Below are 18,042 nucleotides of genomic sequence, written 5' to 3' on the forward strand. Positions count from 1 at the left end.
TATTCACACTTCCTCATCACATGATATGATGGAATTCATTTTTTATAATGAAAATGGCTAATTTATTTTGGTCACACTTAACAGTAAGCCTCTCCCCTTATGTCCTTTAAAAGAGGGGGCCTAAACTAACCTTGTTGTTGAGGTGCTTCATACATATTGTTGAGGTCAATGTGAGGGGTTGAGCCGCTTAATCAATGCTGCTCCATCAGTTAAAAAAAAAAGAATACATTGAAAACAGACTCTGGGTTCTAATTGACATCGCTGGGCTGCTGCATCGCTGAGTGGTTCTCAGGGTGTGATGATGATGAATATTCAACCTTGTGTCTGAGTTTGGTAGTCCAGCTGGAGAGGAGTGTGTGTACAGTAAAGTGTGTGTGTGTATGTGTGTAGAGTTGGTGGGTATCCAGATTGCAGAGAGCTTCAAAGTGCAGTGACTGACGGACAGGTGGATGACGGACAGAGAAGTAGGAAATATGTGGGGTCTGTCTGTGTGTGTGTGTGTGTGTGTGTGTGTGTGTGTGTGTGTGTGTGTGTGTGTGTGTGTGAAATATGCCCCTTTCTCTCTCTCACTCCCTGTGTGTGTGTGCGTGAAGTGGAACGGGCAGCAGGCCTTCTGAGTGGCACACGGCACATGGCCAAGTGATTGAAGTGATAAAGGTAGAGGAGAAGAGGAGCGAGAGAGGAGAATGGGTGCAGTGATGAACGAGCAGGCAGAGGCTGCAGATGTAATGAAGTGTGTTAGACGGAGCGGTGTGTGTTTCAGCTTTACATTCTCTCTGATACAGCCTGCAGTTTTATATGTTTGTTTTGAATCCGCTTTGTTGTCCTTTTATTGCCACAGACAGCCAACATGATGGAAAGCCTAAATTATCTATGGATGTTTTCTTATTTTTAAAGTGCAAAATGCATGGCTGTTGTTGCACAGTTTGGCCATGTGAGGGCACTATTACACCTATGATGTGCTGCATGTTCTGGCTCATTCCCTCTGCTGACTCTTTAAACGGTGGAGGGTTTCTTTTACCAGGTTGGAAAGCAAGCTAAGGGAGAGCTGGATCCATATTTGAACTCTGCAGATTCAACTGCAAAGGACAGCAATACTAAATGTACGCTTATCGTACATGACATTACAAATGTATAATAGATTTACATTTGCAAGCTATATAATGTATCCCAGCGTGTGTGCAGCACATGAGTGCAGAATTACACTATGAAATATGATATTTCACAAGGGAAAGGTTAATGGCGTGCAAGCCTCCTCCCTCACCAGACACACAGTTCAGTAGTGTGTGCGTGTGGACGGTTGTTGTGTGTGTGTGTGTGTGTGTGTGTGTGTGTGTGTGTGTGTGTGTGTGTGTGTGTGTGTGTGTGTGGGGGGGGTGGCAACAGGTGTTAATCAGACAGGGCTGTGGAGGAGAGGGTGTAGCTGTGGAGGGGAACCAGAGAGAACAGAAATTACATCACCTTTCCCTCAATAATGTGCCACGCTGTCAGTCCAGTCACTGTTTATACATGCTGTACATGTGTGTCACTTGTTTGTGTGTGTGGGAAAATGCATTTACAGGTCATGAGAGGAATAACTGTCAAAGGTGAGGTTTTATAATGATGAAAAAAACTCAGATGTGCTGCGAAAATTGCACCTGAAAGAGCCGTCCCTCTGTAACCGTGTATTGAATTGAGGTTCCTGTTCATTTTGTGTTCCATTAGTTTCATTTTGTGTCATGGCAACCCTTATTGGCTCATGCGGGGCTATCTCTGCTGCCTGGTCTCTACGTCACAGTCTTTATCCAACATCCGATAAAACGGCAGCCCCTTTTTTTGTTTTTATTCTCTTCTGTTTCCCTGATTGTCATCCTGTCCTAGTTGAAAAAGACTTCCCCCTGTGTTCCCTCCCTTCCTCTTAAACTTTTGCCTCCCCCACTCTACCTCCCCCCCCCCCCCCCCCCCTTAGTCTCCCCCTCGCGATGACCTGCTGAACCAGCACACACACCGGCCTGTCTGTCAAGTTGACAGAACAGGTGCTCTGGCTACGACCTCACTTCCCCCACTTTTTACCCCTCTGCAGCCCAAAGGCACACACACACACACACAGAGACACACACACACACACACACACACACACACACACACACACACACACACACACACACACACACACACACACACACACACACAACACACACACACACACATGTAAAGAGCATGTGCACATGGGAAAAGAACTGTCATACATGTTCACTGAAGTTCTGGGAGCTTGAGGTGATTTTGCTACTTTATGCTGACGGACTCTGACTCACTGACCTGAGAATCCCTGTTGTGTCACACACATACACCTAGTGCACACGCACACACACACACACACACACACACACACACACACAACACACACACACACACTTATGCTTGCATGCTATCAGTACTAAATCACTTTAAGAGGGTGACCCAAAGGTGTCCTGACAGGTACATTTGAGCCTGCAGTCCTGCTGCAGTACATGATTTGATGTGAGTCCCTAATACTCTTGGGCTTTTCTCTCTGTTGTAATGAACTGACTCTGTAGCCTGATACTGTCTTTTTATCCGTCAAATTATGTTTCAAATCACTTACTTACTTTAATAAACCTATTGGGGATGTTTGCATGTAAAAACAAACACAACAACAGTGATTATTGTCTTTGAATCTGCAGAAACATCAGGGGTAGAGGTGGGGGGGCATGGAGGGGGGAGGGGTAAAGTTTGACAGTCGCTCACAGTTGGCACCAAAGATCCAGGATGCTTTGGGGCGGACTGGGAGAGGGGGCAGAGAGAGTGAGGCGGAGGAAGAGAGGGTGAGTTTCAATCGTAGGGAGACGAAGGAACCACCAATCCTTGTTCTCTCTGCGGCTCACCTTTAGGAGCTAAAAAAGAAAAGAAACAAGAAAGTGAGAAGGAGCGAAAGGGGAAAAAAGGATTTGAAAAGAACATGAAAGAAAGAAATCGTCATTAAACGCACCACGAAGTTCTCTCTTTTCCCTGTCTTCCTGCATCTCGCACCTCTCTCAATTTAATCTTAAATCCACTCCAATTTCCCCCGAGGGACGCAATTCTCTCCTTTCCTGTAAGTATTCTCTTTCATTCTCTTGCTTTTATTCTCTCTGTGTTTTCACTGCCTTCTTGTGCCCTACTGTGAAATAACGCCTGTGCAGGAGCAGAAATCTCAATCATTGTCCTCCTTATTTGATTGCCTTCACGAGTTAGAGGCCTTCTTTTTGGCTCTTTGTATTGTAAACAAGTGAGGTGTGTGCATTTATGGGATTGGGACGGCGCTGATTTAGTATGCAACACCACAGCTACCCCAAAGTGCTTGTGTGTGTTATTGTATGTGTGTGTTCGAATGATCCCTTCAAACAGGGTTCCTTTGGGTGTTCTGTGGGCGGCTGGTTCAAATCAATATTGTTAATTGGCTGTGTGTGTGTGTGTGTGTGTGTGTGTGTGTGTGTGTGTGTGTGTGTGTGTGTGTGTTTGTGCACGCTAATGCAGTTTATGCAGATTCACAACTCTCATTGTTTGCTTCTTTTGGTGCATGACACATTTTGTGGTCGTGTTGTGCGATGCTATTCAAGATCATGTTTGACTGGCATAAAATTTGTGTCTTCCCAGCCCTGATGTCTGAGTATTTCCTGAGGGTTCTGTTCCACTCTCATGAAGGCCCCTCTCTCCCCTTTTCTTCTCTTAGAGCCTCCTCGTCTGTCTAATTCTTGGTGTCGTTCGTTGTGTGTCTGTGGGTGGTTCTCTGTGACTCTCTGTGTGATTATGACAAGCTGTCTGTAGGGAGGCCTGAGCAGCTCTCCGCAGTCCGCCTGAAGGACGTCTCTATTTCCCCCCTCAATCTATCTCCGCTGTGCTTTGTGTGCCTCTATCAATATCGGTTTGTGTCTATCAGTGGATTAACAAGCATCTGTCCCTCTCTCTCCCCTGTTTCTTCCTCTGTTACTCCCAACAGTGAGAGACAGAAGGAGAGGGGTCCATTCCTCCTGGCAGAGTGACACCAGGAAATCTCTCTCTCTCTCTCTCTCTGCACCGGCTCCTCCATCCTCTCCGCCATGACGCTGCTGGCCTCCGAGAGGTCACTCCTCATCCGGAACAAGTTCCGCTCAGGTGAGGATTTTTCATGTCTCAAGTCAAACCAATCAAAGAAAGAAGGATATCATTCCCCACAACAGTAGCTTTACATCCTCACAATAATTGCCACCATTAGCATCAATACATAAAGGTGAGGTGTTGCTCCGAAGGTTATCGGCTGCTTGGTCAGGTTGTTTGTCACGTAATCGATATGTATTGATCATGTTGAATAGATTTAGTGATTTCTAACCCGCAGGCCGAGATGTTTTGAATATTTGCGAAGACAGCTTAGCCTGAGGGTAAACATCTTTGGATGTGACGTGTGTCACTGGTTTGTCACTAAACATGTTAAAAGAGACGGATGACCTTTAAGGTTAAGGTTAATTAATTGTCTCCTATAGAGAAAATGATTTGGGATAAGAGCCAATGATGCATAAAACCCCCAAACTTCTAGTCGAAAAAACATAGAGCCAAAAAACATTTAAGAAAACAGAGAAACCTGAGAGAAAAACAAACAGATTATTGAAATATAAAATTCCCTGTTGACAAAACATGTCAAAATGTACACATCCTGGGCGCTGGTGGCTTTCAAGCGGGCGGCCCAGGTTCAAATCCCACCTGTGGCTCCTTTACCGCATGTCATTCCCTACTCTCTCTCCCTGATTTCCAACTATATCCAATGTCCTATCTCTCCATTAAAGGCACAGAAAGCCCCCAAAAAATAAAAAATACAAATACACATCCAAGTACATTCATTACAACCAAAACCGCCAGGAATGTGCGCTGCATTGCTATCCAGACAAAAACTAAGAATGCATACAAGTCATTTCATAATTAGTCTGTATCAAAAAGTGTTTTAATGTAAAGCAAATAATTTCAAAGCCACATCAAAATAATGATTTTTGTCACAATAACAATCAGTCAGAGTTAGTTTCTGGGAAACGCATCCTGACTTTTTGCAAATCAAATTAAAAAAATGTTGGTAGAACACACTGATGATATCCTTCTACATCCTGAGTTAGTATCTTAATATCTTCAGGGCAAAAATAGAGTGGCAGAAAGTTTTTCTAAATGATTTCACAGAGTTTGACAAACAACTCTCAGGAGATAACCAGCGACCTGCCACACACGCCACTGAGGAAACTTTGGTATGCGTGCATAATGAGAGTTTCCCTACAAAGCGAAGCGGCTGCTGTAATGTTCCGATGCAGCTGTCGTAAAGGGCTGGTAAACTAGAGAGACGAGGAAACGACATGGAGACAGCCCCCTTAGGTGCACAAACACCTGCTGGAAAACGTGATTCTTTAGGGCAGCTGCTCTGTCTGAAATCATGTATGAACATAACAGAGTTGGAGGAATATTTCACTGAGCTAGCATGTTGAACTAATGTTCATACTTAGTGCAAGACACACCGTCTTAGAGTCAGTCATGATTTTTTTAGAGACAAATTTGTATGTTTATGTTGACCTTAGAAATGAAATGATAAGTGAGCATGTGTCAGTTTTCAGAGAATGTGGAAAACCTTATGTTGAACTAGAGATTGACTCCTTAAAACAAACAATCTACTTGAAATGCCTCGCCACAGGTTTTAATTAGCTATGATTGAAAACACAATTCCCTTCAAAGATTGTTACATTTGATTATTGATTTGACATGAAAGATGCAAAAACACTCTTTGTATTTTAGATATAGGTGTACTCGGGGCACTGGTAGTCTAGTGGTTGGTGTGCGCGGCCCATGTGCGGAGGGCCACGGCCCTCCAGGCAGGCGGCCCGGCCCGGGTTCGGGTCCAACCTGTGTCTCCTTTCCAGCATGCCATTCCCCACTCTCTCTCTCCCCAGATTCTGACACTATCCACTGTCCTGTCTCTAAATAGAGGCATAAAAAACATTTATATTATATGATGTGATTTAAGGTTGAGCTAAAGATTTAAATTTGGCCTCCTGTTTAAAAAAGAAAAGAAAAATCAATTTACTGGTAGACACGCACACACGCACACACGCGCACACACACACACACACACACACACACACACACACACACACACACACACACACACACACACACACACACACACACTGAAACCCAACAGACACTTCAGAGTGATAAACACCACTTCTATAACTTGTTATGACGACAGAGCCCAGTGTGCTAATCTGCTTTAAATCCAGATTTTTACAACGTTGAACTTTTGTTTTGAACACTCTGATAGGTAGACAGCAGGAAGAAGAGTGTAAGCAGGAATGAGGATGACGTGAGGCGACTTGTGGAGAGAGGGGGACAGCTGGAGGGGGGATGGGGACCTACAGAAATAGACATACTGAGAGATAAATAGTTACAGCCCTCATCGCCACCCCCCCCCCCCTCAACAGGTCTCAAAACTCATTGAAGTGTATCATGGGAAGGGGGGCACACAGTTTAACAGGTCCGGCCCGACCCAGCCCGACCCTGCTGTTTATGTGTACTGAATGTATGTGAGCATATGTGTGCTGTGTAGGTGTGTGGAGGTATGCAAGGACGTAGATCATGTACTAGCAGTGCAGAGTCATGAGGTGATATAGTTACATGTCCAGATCATTTGACAGGTACAGTCCAGGCTGTCCTGCATTGCTCAACTCTTACCTTTCCCACATCAGTGTCACATCTTTTCTCATATCATTTTTACTGGAATGAGAACTCAAACCAAGCTCCTGTTCCATCAAACGTGTGATATTTCATCATTTCTTAACACGCTGGACTCAATCTCTGCTCTTGTCTTTTAGTGCTGCAGCTGAGGATTCAGAACCGAAGGCAGAGTGAGATCAATGCAGACCCTGGTTAGTCTGTGTGTATCATTAACATTGTGATTGATTCAGCTACACTATGGGAGCATAATGTATGATCTTCAGGTCACCTCTTTTCACTGACAGATGATTGAATATGGATCAGTAAATGCCTTTGTAGGTTTATGATGTTGACCAGCTTTAACTGTCCTTTGATGAAACTTTTTGGGAGTCTTCATCTTGTGTTTTATTACTCAAAAAAACCTTAATTATAAATGTAAGTTAATGCTGCCGTATTTCACTGTGTATCTACTTGAAGAAATATATCACTTACTGATGATGTTGAGAAGAAAGAAAACATTAGATGTGATTTATGCTATTAACATTAATAAGTCTGCACAAGACACATGTATAGCAATCAAAGAGAGGTTTTTTTGTGCAAGGCAACAAACAATTTCAGTGCACATTGCAAATATGTATGTGCAAATATAAAGACACACTTTCAATATTAGGCCTTTTCTGGAGCTAAAGTCCAGATGTGTGAGGCCAATGTGAGTGATTACACTGTAGAAAATGAAAACAATCTAAGGTGCTGAGCATATTGTGATGCCTGTAAACACAAACAGAGCCCCTGAGATGGTGTGTTTTATTGATGCTCTCGAGCACCTGAATTGTTCTTTTACCAGACTGGCATTCTCTTAAATAAAAAAAAAAACGACCTGCTTTCTTGTCCTTTAATCTAATAATCAAATGTTTGTCTTTTCAGGGTTGAAGTCTACGTGTCCACCTCAGAAGTCAGAGAAAGACCAGAGTGAAGCTCTGGTGGGTTAGCATCCAGCTAAAAAAAAAAAAGCACGACATTTACACACTATAAGTAATTCTTATTTTGATGCAGTATGAGCCAAACTCCTTTATAAGATAATTTTTTTTATACACATTTATATTGTCTATTAGGAGAAAATATTAAAATCTGTCTGTGTTTCTTAGTAATTAAACGAGTTAAGAACAAATGTGTAACAGTTTTGAGAGTCATTTTTCTAGCACAGGGTCCACACATTCTTCAAAGACCTTTTTATGTTCTCAAATAAGATTTATTGAAGTACACTTTTATTCAATGTTTTACTGATTAAACTGCCTTGAAATGGCCTTGGCTGTTGGCTTAATCCGCTGTTTCCTGCTGCAGAGTCTAGCTGACGACGGTGCTGCGCAGAAGTTGCCCCCAAGTGGTCTGAACACTGAAACTGCACCAGGTGATGCCCTGCCTACAGATATATTGCTGTCTCCCTCCTGCTTTACCCCGAATGCTCCCAGCAAAGTGTATAGCAACATATTTTTCTGCCTCTCTCACCTTCTTGATGCTTGTATTTTATCTGATCTGTGCTGCTCTCCGCTCCCTCTTGTGTAGTAGTTGTGCGAGGAAATGAAGCGTGAAAATCTGGCAGTGGGCTCGGTGTTTCATCAGCTGTCAGTTAAATAGAAATGTGACCTTGTTGTACACTGTAACTCTGCATTTTAAGCAGTCTGCAAACATATCAGTGATTGACAGCGCATGATAAACCTGCCCATCCCTGGATCAGAGTCATCATTTTCTGCCATTACTGACATCTTTCTCTCTAATCTACCTTTCTCTCTTTATCTGACTTCCTCTTCTCAAACACCTCTAACCCTGCTTTTAATTTGAAAAGATTACCATTATAACACCCGTCTTTTCAAACTGTCTGATTACCCAGACAATCCTTTTCTGCCCTTTTGAAAATGTTGTATGAAAGTGTGTGTGTATTTATTTTAAATATCCAGGGGACTACATCTCCCTATAGGCTGTTTGTTTACTGTTTTTTTATGCTGCCGCTGGTTTGAATTGGGACTGATTGCCTGTGGCATGCATGCTCACAGCACATATGTTCTGACTCCTGTTGCTTCTCTCTCTCTAATTTTCTCTCCTCTATCTCTCTCTCTCTCCCTCTGCTGATCTCCCATCTGTCTCCTTCTCTCTTACTTATCTGCACCGTTCCTTTCTCATCCTCCCGCCCACAGAGAAGACTGTGTGTGGTGCCCAGAGGCACAAGAAGGCTCGCCAGGTGCAGGACCTCACCGACAGGATCCAACGTCTGCCCGTTCCTGTGCAGCAACAGCACGAACGCACATTGCCTCTGGAGAACCGTGAGTCAACACACATCTGCACACAAGAACAGAGTCGCACACAGTTCTTTTCATTTCCCACCAACCAATCTTCCTCTACTCCTCCTTTGACCTCACCTCCTTTCACTTTTCATTTCCTCAGGCTCGGCCTCCTTCCCTCTGCCCGCTGATGTCTTCGAAGATGACATCTCCTCCTGCTCCTCTTCCACTTCCACCGAGCAGCATGGTCTCCACCAATCACCAGCCTTTTCTTCTTTACCAGGGCTCTCAGGCGACCAATTATTGAGGGAGTTATCAGCTGTGGCTCCGCCCCTTAACCACAGCTCTGGTCAATCTCAGGTATGACACTGAAATTTAAGTTTCTTCAGATTTCTCAGTTCATACATCCTTGATTCCTTTTCCCACTCCTTTCCTTGAATCTCAGTCTCTCATAGCAGCTGTATCATGGATCCATATTTTAGTTCTAGCCTACCGGGGGAGTTCTATCAACTCTGTCAGAAGTGGAGGGCAAAAGTACACATATTCTTTACTCACGGTTACATTGAGGAGTCTTAACTCATATCATTCTAATATCTTTTTAGTCCACACAAAAATGTAAAATCTGTACTAGTGGGTCAGCATTTTTAGTGTGGGTGTGTCTCGTGTCCGTCTGTAGCATATTTGTGGTCCAGTAGAATTGACCAATCACGAATTAGCAGGCTTGGTGTATACAGGAAAAACAGTCTGTATAGAGACCAAAGACGTAGAATGGTCCGCAGTAATGACATCTTTGCTCCTACTGGCTGAATTTGAAGACATTTGATCTTTGAAGGCTGGAGCTGAATCTCTGCGTTACATTAACGCTCACTGGAGTTCATATTTTCTGTTTACACTGCACTCTGTTTTGGACTGCAAATCTTGCACATACCTGCACAGCTCCTCCATTGCACACTTTGTACATTTTGTGTTTTTATATTTTTATATTCTACATTTTTTAAATGGCTTTTTATGGTTTTAACGTATTCTATTTAAGTTGTCAGCAAGAGCTTTGCTGTCTTTATATTTCTTTTGCTAATTTTTTTGCACTAAAATATGAAGTGAAATTCCTTGTATGTGTAAATGTACTTGGCAATAAATACAGAATCAATGTACAACCAGGACAAGTCTTTTTTCCCCTCATATTTTATTGCCACATTCAAATTACTGATTTTTCCCTGCCATTTTAAATTCAAATGCATTAAAGCTACATTTGAAGGAGAACATATAGATATTTGTTGTAGAATGTAGAGGGTAAAAGTGAAAAGTAGTCACAAAAATAAATACTCAAGTAAAAAGAACATATCTAAAAAACCTTATTTTTTTGGTGACAAAATCTTGTTTTTGTCACTTTCCATCTCTGCTGTCAGATGCACATAACAGTGTCCATAATGACGTATATACTTACTTTTAATCCAAATAATAGATTTCCGCTGTGCGTCATGTTTACTCCTTGGAAAGCCAAACGCTTTCTCTCTCTCTTTCTCTCTTTGAGAGGCAGGAAGATAGAGGAAAGGAGAAACAAAACAAAGAAAATCCCTCAGGCTCTGTTATATCATCGTGTATTACACTATGTTGGCAGCAACCAGGAAGTCTGATAAATTAATTTGCACCAATAACCTCTGATTAACACATTAAAGTGAATATTAACAGACTGAAGAGTTTATAAATAGCTGGCTGGGCCAACTCTGATAATCTGATATTCTGCCTTCAGTCTGGTTTGGCGATGCTCGCGGCAACCGAGGGCATCAGACAGCCGACAAGTGTTACACTGAGTGAATCAAACTCCATGGCAACCACTGGGAGACCAAACGGGATGTATGTGACCTCTCAGACCACACCCCTGCTGCCAAAGGTAATGTGGATATTAATAAAATTAGTGTAAAGTGTTCCCTTTAGTTTCCTTTTTTTGCCCATTTAAATTTTATAAGGACTTCCATCACCTCTCACAATAAAACTTAGATTTTAAGAGTACAGGCAAATCAACTGAGTAATATGATATTTTATCAAGACAAATCTTTGGATTCTGCATGTGGGGGCAGTGGTCACAGGTTTTTCCAAAGCAGCTACATAGCATTAAAGACAAAAGAGCATGAACCAACAGGATGGTCAGTCCTCTGTTCTGTCACAGACTCTAAACAGTTCTGCATTCATTACTGTCAATGTACACTTCTTGGGCAGCTCAGTATTTGCCCTGTAGGTTAACACATTTACACACAAGCAGCATGGCTGCATGTCAGAAACAGCATATCCTGTCATCTGGAGATTTGTGAGGCATTTGAACAAAGTGTTTAACCTCGACATCATGGGGCAAACACGGTCAAACAACGTGAAAGGACTTGATGTTTTGCATGTGTTTCCAAATGCTTGAAATGACTCAAGTACCTCAGTGTGGTTACAGATTTACGAAAACTTGAGCAATATGCGTCTTTACAGACAGCTCGGCCTCCCAGCCCCCCTGGCTCCTCCTCCCTACCACCTTCCCTCCACTTCAACCATCTCCCTCGCCCGCGGAAACTGCGAGACACCAAACCCAAAATGAGGACACTTACATATCACCAGTACATTCCTCCAGATCAGAGAGGAGGGTCTGGGACGGGAGGTACAGATGTGATGTTTGGCTTTCCAAATTATTCAAAAACACCGTTCATTTGTCCTTTCCGTCTTGCTTTTCTGGTCAAGTTTTTGAACTTTGACTATTTTTTTTCTAGGTTCCAAACAGAAGAGCCCTACCCCATCTTTAGACCCAGCCTATTCCAATCTCCTGAAGCAGCAGCAGGTCATTCTCCAGCTACAAATCCTGCAGAACCAGCAGCAGCAGCAACAACAACAACAGCAACAACAACAACAACAACAACAAAAGCTACAGCCACAACAAAAGCTACAGCCACAACAAAAGCTACAGCCACAACAACTCATGGTTGTACCCAGGTATGCAGACAGATTGATGTTAGTTCAGTGATAGGTAATCCAAATTGATCTCACTCGCTCTACTTCATCAGAGAACTATTAGCTTTCAGGTAATCCTGGTACCTTAATGCTTCTGTCATGTCCGCAGTGGAGATCGCAATAATCTTGGCAAGTCCTCTGGAGCCATGCCTTTGAATCCCCAGCCTGTTCCTGCCACAACAAATCAAACCCCTACAAACACAAACCCTACATCCAAACCTGAGCCTCTTCCTGCAAATCTTGTTGATCTAACTGTAAGAAAAACATGAAAGCAATGTAGGCAAAAGTTCTCAGAAAACACTCCACCAAATAACAATTAATGTCACTATGTAATTATTGCTTCACCTCTTCCCTTTCCTAAGGTGTCTGAGTTGCGGCAGCACCTGCGAAAGCGTGGCCTCCCCGTTTCCGGCACCAAGCCTACTTTGCTGCAGCGTCTCCGCCCCTTCCAACTCCCCCACACTTGCCCCACTCCTGCTCCCTTCAGCCAGCTCGGTACCATCGTGGAGCCCCTCACCCCCTGCCTCCCGCTGCCACCAAGCCAGAGTCCCAGCTCAAGCTCCAGCTCTGGATTAGACTCACCCAACATGAGTCCAAACCAACAGATGTACAACGCGGACAGGGGAATTCCTAATGGGATACTCGGTGACGCTCCAAATGGAGTTCTGAACACAGTGCTGAATGGTTTCTCAGCAGGTGAAAATTGTAGTCTTACCAACGCTGTCTTCCTGGCTCCTGCCAGCACAGCCTCAGGAACTCCAAGTCCCAGTCTACCCATGTCATCCTCTTCACCCCTGCAGTGCGGGACTTCATGGAGAACTGAGAATGATCAGCAGCAGCAGGAGCTGAGTGTCGAGCTGGAGATGAGGGAGAGGTTAAGGAGTAGGCCAAGGGACCGCTCCAATAAAACCAGCAACAAGGTAAGCAAAGACATTAGGTCTGCATCTATGTGAATTTGTTGAAAAATAGTTTATAGAACAGATGACAACAATAATCCTTTCTTATTATTATTTCTCCAGTCTTGTGGAGGATCTCTTCATCCTTTCCTGCAACAGGATACTGGATCCTCGAATGGCACGCAAGAACCAGATGCACAGACAGAGGTGTTGTTTACACAGGTAAACACACAAACAAATACATATGTATCTCTTATAAATATTTTTTTAGAGTATACTACATGTGCGCACATCACCTGTCAACTAAGTAATATCTGCCTTCTAATCAGGTGTTTTGCTGCCAGCCCTGTGATGTGATTGGCCAGGATTTTGAGCTGCCAGTGCAGATCACAGCAAGTCCAGTTCAAACCTTGCTCGGTGTTCGCAGCTTGGAGGAAGAACTACAGGAGGCCATTCAGAAAGCACAGGTTAGTCTGTAGAATTGAGAAGGAGATCACTAAAGCCCATTTCTCTGAGCATTTCTATCCTGAACATGTCAGGACATGACCAGACAATACTTCAAGCAAGAGCACAATCTCACTAGTAGTTGAACTGGACATTCAACAGACTTTATGTAATGTCTGACCTCCATATATAAATGTGGAAATTATCAGACAGAATTTCAGGACATTGTTCAATGTTCATACATTAAAATAGCTCAAGAGTTCATTTTTTACAGTGGAATTCCACTTTTTTCCTTCCTCTTTTCCAAAGATGGACCCTCCGCAGTCCATAGACGACATTCTGGATGAGCCTATGACTTATGTTGGTGAGTATTTATGATTTAAAAAGCACACTACTTAAATGACAGTCATATTAATTTCAGTGTCTGATCGTTTTACCCCTCCTCTTCCAGGCTCTGGCAGTGTCTCTGATCATAAATCCTCTACCCAGTCAGTTCCCGGCCCCTCACCTCCTCCTCAAGCTGATCAGTCCCAGGCCTCCCAGCAGCACAACAAAGATGACAGCTTCCTGCCCTCACCTCTTTGCTCCTCTCTCCTGCTTGAACTCCCCCCATCTCCAGCTTTAATAAACCCCAGCCAGGTGATTCCAGCTCCTCCCCCACCCCCCATCTGCACCTCCCCTCTGTCGTCCACCAGGAAGTCACGAAAACGGCGAGCTCCGACACTGTTTGATGCCGCTGACTGGCTCGAGACGATGACATCTGGCCTCCGCCCACTTACTCCACCGACGGCTCCGTTTGTTGAGTCAGACTTCAGTCTGGATTCAGATCTGAATGTCAGTCGAGTGTTGGATCTAATGATAGAGCAGTGGTGAGGACATGTGTGTGTTTGTAACCCTGTATGTAATGTAGATGAGCATTTTTTTTATTGATATCTTGAATGGGGCAAAGCATTTGCATCCAACCGAGGGCACAAGATTGTGAATCACTGAAAGGCTGTCAGAGTCACCGGCTCCACGCAATGTCGAGAGCTGGGTCCATTGCTAGCTTTGATGGGGCAACTAGAGCACAGCACATGCACACCCATACATACACACACATGCACTGCAGAGTGCTGTTCATAAGACCTTGGGCTCACCCAAAACCAGCAAACAAGCAACACATCTGTGGAGTGACACACCCCAGTGCACAATGTTTGCTGTGCAACACAAAAGAAAACCTGGTGGCACAATCATTTAAACATGCTTCCTGGCTGTGCTGCGAGAATGTTGTTTCTGACTTATCTCCAAAAACTGTTGTCGGATTGGGTCGAGTGTGGCCCCTGGTGTTGATTCAGTCATTGAGTCCTAGCCATTCATAAAGCCCATTTGGAGTGTGTTAAAGCCAGACAGAGCACACAGCTTGTGTGTGGCTCCAGACCTTAACCTCGGTGCCAGACACACAGTCGGCATGCAGAGAGAGAAAGCTGGCATAAGCTACAAGAAAGCCATGTGTATGTGCGTGCACGTTAGTGTGTGCGTGCCAGCTCATGAGTAAGAGCAAGCGTTCGCGTAAGCTTGTGTGCACATGTGTTAAGTATGTGCGTGTTCTGAATGTCCGACTGTTTGTGACTGTGCACACAAGGCTGCTTTTGTTTGCATGTGTCAACTGCCAAATGCTTCCATGTATATTAATGAGCATTCATGCCAAATGCACTTGTAGTTATTTGTTCGCTTGCAATTAGGTGTGCCTGTATGTGTGTGTTGTGACTGATCTATGAGAGGATAGGTGTGAAAGACAGAAAAGAAGCTGTGGATTTCTTTGTCCACATATCATTGTGGTCTCATTGCCAGCAGGCAGTAACTCCAGTGTAGTTATCCAGTGTAATCATTAGAAAAAACACATTACCTTGTTCAAGTCTATGTTCTCCAAGAGAGCAATCAGGCAACCACCCCAAAAATAGTCCCACATACAAATGCCCCAATCAGACAAGTGAGAGTTTCCTCATTGCTTTGCAAAAACAGGTGGTCATTTTGTTCCCTGATTAACCCCCAACAGTGTCTGGCCTGCTGCTCCGTGCTTACTCTGCTTCTTGCAAAGCCAGATTTTGCACAATTTATAGCTTAAATCCCCAGGCCACACCTGGTCACTTAGTTTAAATTTATTCCACAAATGTATGATTTAAATTGTAACATCTTTGCTGTCTCAGAATGACCATTTATACAAGAGACATTGCACTGTAGATTTAGCACATGTAATCTGTTAACATGTCACATGACCAGAGGTGAGCATGTCAGTGAATGCTGCACATTTACTTAATGGTGACAGTGATGTTGCCTTTATTTTCTGCATGATTTACTGGTCATGCAGAATTGGGTAAATTATTTGTTTGGATAATACATTTTCAGTGAGTTATGTTCGTACTAAATCCTACTTAACATAATGACATTAATGAAAAAAATCTGACAGAGGTTAGCTGCCATTAACCTCATGTACAAGATGAATGTAATTTAGATACATGATCTCATCTGCATGAACTTATTTTCTAACCTTAATCAGCTGCAGGTCTCATCAATCATTTTGGAGAGGTCTGATTGGCTCATTCATATTTAAAAGATTCATGTACTGCAATTTCATAACCAACTGGAAGTCCTTCAGCGAGACCACTTTATTTTGAAAGATAAGGTTTTGTTTCCTCCTCAGTCTCCAAAATAAAGGTTATGCTGAGTGCAATATCTTTTGTGAAGAGGGTGCATAAACCGGCAGATCTGAGGTCATATTATGTTTATGTGATGTTTTTTGTATGCAAATATTCAGTGTTGCTGCCAGCCAGTTCCTTGTTCTGATAATTTGCTGTTATGTTAATGCAGTTCTTGTACAGCTTTCACCACAGAGACTATAAAATATGCAGTTACATGTGGGTGGATGGTTATGATAATCATAGCGATCAACAAACATGGCCTGCTGCATGTATGAAAAAAAAATGAGGAAATTGATTGGCAGGAGAGTAAGATGCTACCTCCTGTGACTTCCAATGCTTTAGGGTCGACACCAGTGTTTTCCACATTTAATTTCCGAACACTGGTGCAGAGTTTCCTGGAACCCCCCTGAGACAGTTTGACAGGTTTGACTAAAGCTCAGGCTTGATACTTCTGCTTAAACTGGGTTTGACTGATCTTGTCTGGATTTAAAGCTGGATAGGACAGATGTCAACCTGCCGACACTTTGGTGTTTCAGATCAATGACACTCTGTAGGCCACTTCTGCTGCTATAGATGCCTTGAAATGTAAAATGTTTTTGCTTTTATTTATTATGTAACTTATTTGTGGAAAAGATATCAAAAATGTATTTTAAAGCATAAAGAAAATTAAAGTCTTAATAGATTTTCTATGTGGTTTCTCTTTGTGTTTTCATTATAGGAAGTGAGCTAACATCTCATTGCTGTGATTTGGCACTATGAAAGGATAATTAAATGGATTGTCTTGTGTATAAAATTACACTTATTGATTGATTTTTACATGACACTGTGCCAAATTGTGTTTAATCAAATATCGATGTCTACACAGACATATTAACTGGTATCAAATATCCATGTGATTACTCTAACATTAATGTGGCTTGATGATTAATATTCATAATGACACAGTCTTAAATGTTCTGAAACAAATAAATAACTGTATATAAAAAGCTGCACGATCTATGAACTCCAGTCAGTGATAATCATGAGGAAACACCATCAAATGAAAAAAAAGATATTTGATGTTTTACACATCCAATTACTATATGTTCATAACATTGACTTTGTTTATACTTTGTTTAGAAAAAGGTCATCTTGGATTAGCATGTTAGAATTTAAAGACAATAAGATAAGCATTTATAATGTTCATCGTGTTAGCATGCTAACATTTGCTAATTAGCTTTACAACAACAAATAATAGCATATTTGATGGTGACAGGAATACATTTACCTTTAAGGTATTTGGTCACAAACAACACAGACATCTGCAGACCTATCTGCTTAACAAACTAGTCTGACTCCTCCCAGTTCATTTTTGAGTTCCTCCCATCAGCCCTATCATATTTGATTGATCTCAATCTAATCAGAGCAAAAAACATGTAAAAATGACACTTAAGTTCACATCAGTTTACACATGCATGTTCAAATTAGCAATAATGCATCTGCAACATTCAGGTAGGCTTTCTGCAAAAGCTTTACGAGACAAGAAGTTATACTAGAGGGGTAGCTGAGGTTTCAGTTCCAAGCTGAAATATTTGACGAGATGGGAGTGAGAAGAAGCTGGACATCGCTTGGTTTCTAGTTCATCACAATGCACAGATGTTTGGCAAGTTAAAAAAAGTTCTTCATGACTGGTATTTAAAGTCAATTCTGAACATCTCTCATCAGTGGTAGCCATCTTGGTTGTTTATGCAAAAAACACTCCTTTGTAGTGTAATTGTGTTTTAGATTGTTTTAGATTGGATTGACCCTACATGGGCCAGGTTAAAAAAAGAAGCTAGCAAAATCATCTGTCCTTAAGGCCAGTGGACTGAGCTAAAGACAAGCCATGCACAAAGTGCTACACATAGAATAGCTAAAAATGTCAATAAGTGTTTGATTGAATATGGAATCTGATTTTCTTACTTATTTTGATGCTGATTCTGTATTTTATAATCTATGGTTTTTTGCATTTGTCAGTGTTTCCACAAACTGCCTCTACTGTAAACTGCATGACTCAATGAATGGAGAAACTTAACAGCTCCACAT

General features: G+C 42.5%; 1 protein-coding gene across 2 annotated transcripts; it reads left to right on the plus strand.

Annotated features, from left to right (window-relative positions):
• The first annotated feature begins 2,775 nt into the window (after positions 1-2,775).
• On the plus strand, positions 2,776-16,667 carry si:dkeyp-69b9.3 (myocardin). 2 transcript variants are annotated; one of them, XM_065957500.1, is made up of 16 exons: positions 2,776-3,091; positions 3,977-4,131; positions 6,858-6,911; positions 7,624-7,679; positions 8,041-8,107; positions 8,892-9,017; positions 9,139-9,335; positions 10,726-10,866; positions 11,448-11,613; positions 11,723-11,942; positions 12,070-12,214; positions 12,323-12,880; positions 12,980-13,078; positions 13,186-13,323; positions 13,610-13,664; positions 13,752-16,667. In XM_065957500.1, exons 2-16 carry the CDS (start codon positions 4,077-4,079, stop codon positions 14,171-14,173), a joined length of 2,499 nt encoding a protein of 832 aa, XP_065813572.1. In that variant the 5' UTR covers positions 2,776-3,091; positions 3,977-4,076; the 3' UTR covers positions 14,174-16,667. The 2 variants fall into 2 exon arrangements, with proteins under 2 accessions (XP_065813572.1, XP_065813573.1); XM_065957501.1 differs by having other exon boundaries at positions 4,015-4,131.
• Positions 16,668-18,042: the final 1,375 nt, after the last annotated feature.

Source organism: Labrus bergylta, chromosome 8, assembly GCF_963930695.1.
Source record: "Labrus bergylta chromosome 8, fLabBer1.1, whole genome shotgun sequence".
Taxonomy (NCBI): Eukaryota; Metazoa; Chordata; class Actinopteri; order Labriformes; family Labridae; genus Labrus; species Labrus bergylta.

Coding starts and splice junctions, on each gene's coding strand:
- si:dkeyp-69b9.3 (XM_065957500.1), top strand. CDS start 4,077: ATGACGCTGCTGGCCTCCGAGAGGTCACTCCTCATCCGGAACAAGTTC. Junction 4,132..6,857: donor CCGGAACAAGTTCCGCTCAG/GTGAGGATTTTT, acceptor CTTGTCTTTTAG/TGCTGCAGCTGAGGATTCAG. Junction 9,336..10,725: donor ACAGCTCTGGTCAATCTCAG/GTATGACACTGA, acceptor TTCTGCCTTCAG/TCTGGTTTGGCGATGCTCGC.